The sequence below is a fragment of the Carassius carassius genome, chromosome 37 (genome assembly GCF_963082965.1).
Source record: "Carassius carassius chromosome 37, fCarCar2.1, whole genome shotgun sequence".
Lineage (NCBI taxonomy): Eukaryota > Metazoa > Chordata > Actinopteri > Cypriniformes > Cyprinidae > Carassius > Carassius carassius.
The window spans coordinates 18924999-18930243 of record NC_081791.1 but is presented as its reverse complement, the minus strand read 5'-3'; the positions used below and the strand labels follow the sequence as shown (position 1 = coordinate 18930243).

The following is a 5245-nucleotide window of genomic DNA, read 5'->3' as shown; positions in this document are numbered from 1 at the left end:
TCGGTTATAGGTTACTCGGGCCTGTATCCCGTCATGGGCCCGGAAGTTGTTTGGGGTTTCAGGTAAAAGATCCCGGAGATGCTGCCTTCGCCAGAGAAAACAAACGGCGCTTCTGCTGTATAAATATTGCAATCACAGTCGATCGTCAGGTAAGAAAAAATACTCAACGTGCAAACTCGATAGCGGTTATTCAAGGAAAGTGACATTAGGTCAGGTAACTATGCTCGGATTGGGAGGGTTTACACGGCTAGGCGCATCTGTCGGGTGCTGGGTGCCATAGCAACGCCAGCGGGCTATCAGGAAACATAATTCCGCTTTAGTTTGTCACGTCTAAAGATCGACTGTATTACACGACCGGAGGCTGCCGATTGGATTGCGTTGTCAGCAAGGCTAGTTCTTTCGTTTGTGAGTTAGTTCAGCGCTGTCTTTGCCTTATTGTGAGCTGTCACGTCTCGTTAGCTGGTTAGCAGCGGTTGCTAGCTAGTGCTGCTCTAGACGGACAGGATTGACATGATTCTGCGTGCTGTCTGTCAGTCCTCCTCTGCAGCACGACGGTGCAGGAAAAGTTACTAAACATGCGAGTGCTCGAGCACGGTAATCACGTTCTCGTCGCCAGGCATTATTTATGGTGTGATTGCTGACAGAAAGGGGCTGTTTGGATTATTGCAGTAATTTGACTCATTGACAGCGCTGTGAATTCACGAGATCTGCCTGTTGCAGCTGTGTATGTTTTCTGTCCTTTACGACACAAAGAGGTCTTAGGTTTCTGAAGGCCCGTTTGTTCATATCATATGCTAATGTATATGTTTAGGAAAGATATTATTATAAGTATTGCACCATATAGATAATATAAGATAATAGTATTTAAGAGTCCATGTTTATTCTAGGTTTTAAAGAATGAAAAAGAAAACAATATGTTGTTTATTCTCTAACTGTATTATAGCAACCGTCTAAAGCCTACACCTGCTCTTTGATATCTGAATGTGTTTTGATCCAAATTAAACATGAAAAAATTAATAAATAATTAAATTGTGATACCAGAAATCTAAAATCCTTCTGAAGGAGTTTGTATCTGGTACCAAAGTGTATTATAATGGGAAAAAAATTAAATATTTGTTCATACATAATTTATGTAAAAAAAAAAAAGGTCGAGAACTCGGTGTCACTTTCCATGTTTTTTCAGTCACTTATAGCATTTCATTGCCTGTGTTAAAACACTCTGTCCACTATTTTGATATTAGTAAATGTATGGTGTATCTATATTTCTAATTTTAGTTAGAAATGTATGTATATTTAAAAATTCTCTGTTAATTTATGAGTGGAGCAGACAAAATGAGACTATTTTGCATGTCCATTTCAACAAATCTATTCATTCCCTCTTATGCCATGCAGTAGCAATGTTTGGGAAAGTGCCATGGTGATTTATGTTTTCATATTTAGTTTAAAATATTACATCAAAGGGGAGGTCATTAGCCCTATTATTTCCTGTCATAAACAACAGTATGTGTGAGACAGTGAGGGTCTAAATTTTAGACATAATGAAATATTTTGGGGTTATATTTGATTTCTAGACATCCAGAAATAACTATTTACATGCCAGTGCTTAAAGGCTTTGAAGGCGTTCTTTAAATATGCCTCTCATTTGACAGCAGATGTGTCAAATAGTTATTTTTATAAACATAAACATGTATATTGTTTTGCTAAAGTGATGTATTTGTTTCCAGTACCAAAGCAACAGACAATATGTGGAAATTTCTGAGTAAGAGCAAATCATAACAACCCCTGCATTTGGCTTAGCATCAGCATTGCTTTAGATGTCAGCCGGTGTTCTGATAGGTCACAGTCTACAGGGAGGGCAGCATCTTGAATTTTACTCTCTCCATTTAAGACTAGAATTCTATAGAATGGACACTCAATTCAGCTAGAAATGAGATCTTTAGCAGAGTGTGCATATAAATTATTCAGCTACTCGAACCGTGCAACCACACAGGAAAAGAAGAAATAACAAACTGCAAGTGAACCAGTTTATTTTTCAGTTGAAATCAGAGGAGCCAAATTAATAGATTTTACTGTTCTTTGTGTGCACTTTATTATTGTAAAATGTGCCAGTGCATGCACTTATGTTTCTTAAAAACTTGCTTTGCTATTTTATGTTCAAAGTTCTTTTTTGCAAGCTGTGTAGGTTTTGTGCCTTATAAAGAATTTTTTTTGTATGATTTCTCGGTACAGGCAGCTGGTGTGATGATGAATGCTGACGATTGCAATGGCCGTTCGTACATGTCAGGTAAGGTGCCTTTTTCCAAACTTATTCTTTTGTTTTTAACATAGACATGCATGTATCTAAAAAAGTGGGTTTCAAATGTCCTTGTTCACATTAAAATCTGTGATTTTTATTTTATTTTATATTAATTTTTTTTTTTAATTAAAACTTTAAAACATTTTTGATTAAAAGACATATATATAATATATATATATATATATATAAACCTTTTCACTCAAATTGTCATGCTGATATAATTTATAGTGGAAAAATCTGCATTAAATATAAAAATACAAGTATTTTGAACCCCACTGTACATGTTAATGTTTTCAGGTAGTGGAGATTCTTCAACAGAGCGGGAGTTTTTTGCAGGGCTGAGAGGACCCACCGTGAGCACGCCAAACAGTCAACAGTCCTCACCCAGCCGTTCACTCAGTGGTCAGTATTTCTGGCCACTAAACTCACTTTTACATCTTACTTTTCTAGAAAAATTCCTGCATTTGCCATAAATCACTGCCACGCTGATAGTCGATGATTTCTACTTTGGTTAAAAGCATCTGCCAAGTGAATAAATGTACAACTTTATCTCCATTCCTAGCTAACTCCATCAAGGTGGAGCTGTATAGTGACGAGGAGGCAGCTGGTGCTCCGCTGGCGGAAAGGAGAGTCGGCGAGAAGGATGAAGGATGGAAAGATGAAAAGGGCGAGTTGGCAGAAGATGGTGGTATGGAGATGGTCGGAGGCACACAAGGGCAGGCTGGGAGCGGCTGCGGGGAGATGGCCAGCTCTGAGTCCGCATCCCCTGGTCCCATTCGGCTGCCCAATGGGAAACTTAAATGTGATATATGTGGGATGATCTGTATTGGTCCCAATGTTCTAATGGTGCACAAGCGCAGCCATACAGGTAAGCATTTCTTGACTAACTATTGCCAAAAAAAAAAAAGATCGAACGTATTTAAAAATGTTAGCTTGAAAATATGTGCTGCTGTTTTTTTGGGCCGGTGGGAAAACTGGTAGTGTTGGTCTCGGTAGGTGAGCGGCCATTCCAATGTAACCAGTGTGGGGCCTCCTTCACTCAGAAGGGCAACTTGCTGCGTCACATCAAGCTCCATTCCGGCGAGAAGCCCTTCAAATGCCCCTTTTGTAACTACGCCTGTCGCCGCCGTGACGCCCTGACAGGACACCTCCGCACCCACTCCGGTGAGCCTTTGTGGTTTGAGAGAGGCCATTTGCGAGAAATAAAGAGAAGGTAGGAGAGAGAACTTTGTGGCTGGAAAAGTGTGTGGGATGGAAAAAGCCTTTTGATTTGCCACAGAGCAGAAATTAATGTAAAGTCGTGGCCAAAAGTTTTGAGAATTACATAAATATTGGAAATTGGAAAAGTTGCTGCTTAATTTTTATAATAGCAATTTGCATTTACTCCAGAATGTAATGAAGAGTGATCAGATCAATTGCATAGTCCTTCTTTGCCATGAAAATGAACTTAATCCCAAAAAAAACCTTTCCACTGCATTTCATTGCTGTCATTAAAGGACGTGCTGAGATCATTTCAGTAATCGTCTTGTTAACTCTGGTGAGAATGTTGACGAGCACAAGGCTGGAGATCATTATGTCTGGCTGATTGGGTTAGAATGGCAGACTTGACATGTTAAAAGGAGGGTGATGCTTGAAATCATTGTTCTTCCATTGTTAACCATGGTGACCTGCAAAGAAACGCGTGCAGCCATCATTGCGTTGCATAAAAATGGCTTCACAGGCAAGGATATTGTGGCTACTAAGATTGCACCTAAATCAACAATTTATAGGATCATCAAGAACTTCAAGGAAAGAGGTTCAATTCTTGTAAAGAAGGCTTCAGGGCGTCCAAGAAAGTCCAGCAAGCGCCAGGATCGTCTCCTAAAGAGGATTCAGCTGCAGGATCGGAGTGCCACCAGTGCAGAGCTTGCTCAGGAATGGCAGCAGGCAGGTGTGAGCGCATCTGCACGCACAGTGAGGCCAAGACTTTTGGAAGATGGCCTGGTGTCAAGAAGGGCAGCAAAGAAGCCACTTCTCTCCAAAAAAAACATCAGGGACAGATTGATCTTCTGCAGAAAGTATAGTGAATGGACTGCTGAGGACTGGGGCAAAGTCATATTCTCCGATGAAGCCCCTTTCCGATTGTTTGGGGCATCTGGAAAAAGGCTTGTCCGGAGAAGAAAAGGTGAGCGCTACCATCAGTCCTGTGTCATGCCAACAGTAAAGCATCCTGACACCATTCATGTGTGGGGTTGCTTCTCATCCAAGGGAGTGGGCTCACTCACAATTCTGCCCAAAAACACAGCCATGAATAAAGAATGGTACCAAAACACCCTCCAACAGTAACTTCTTCTAACAATCCAACAACAGTTTGGTGAAGAACAATGCATTTTCCAGCACGATGGAGCACCGTGCCATAAGGCAAAAGTGATAACTAAGTGGCTCGGGACCAGAATGTTGAAATTTTGGGTCCATGGCCTGGAAACTCCCCAGATCTTAATCCCATTGAGAACTTGTGGTCAATCCTCAAGAGGCGGCTGGACAAACAAAAACCCACTAATTCTGACAAACTCAGAATTAAAAGTGATTATGAAAGAATGGGTTGCTATCAGTCAGGATTTGGCCCAGAAGTTGATTGAGAGCATGCCCAGTCGAATTGCAGAGGTCCTGAAAAAGAAGGGCCAACACTGCAAATACTGACTCTTTGCATAAATGCCATGTAATTGTTGATAAAAGCCTTTGAAACGTATGAAGTGCTTGTAATTATATTTCAGTACATCACAGAAACAACTGAAACAAAGATCTAAAAGCAGTTTAGCAGCAAACTTTTTGAAAACTAATATTTATGTAATTCTCAAAACTTTTGGCCACGACTGTAGTCAAGGTCATTTGAACCTATTTCTCCTTTAATGCAAGTGGTGATTATTTTGCTGCCTGGAACTTGTGCGAGCAGACTAATAAGTGTGAATA

General features: G+C 40.4%; 1 protein-coding gene across 4 annotated transcripts in view; it reads left to right on the top strand.

Moving 5' to 3' along the window:
* The window catches only part of LOC132118276 (zinc finger protein Eos-like), a 14593-nt gene continuing 9348 nt past the window's right edge, over window positions 1–5245 (top strand). Inside the window, exons 1-5 of one of the 4 annotated variants that reach the window (XM_059527997.1) lie at window positions 1–149; window positions 2230–2284; window positions 2594–2698; window positions 2859–3164; window positions 3293–3460. In XM_059527997.1, coding sequence (XP_059383980.1) covers window positions 2242–2284; window positions 2594–2698; window positions 2859–3164; window positions 3293–3460 — 622 coding nt within the window. In that variant the 5' untranslated portion in view covers window positions 1–149; window positions 2230–2241. Of the gene's footprint in view, window positions 150–278; window positions 406–442; window positions 595–2229; window positions 2285–2593; window positions 2699–2858; window positions 3165–3277; window positions 3461–5245 lie in introns of those variants that run through there. The other 3 variants (XM_059527993.1, XM_059527995.1, XM_059527996.1) reach the window with 3 other exon arrangements.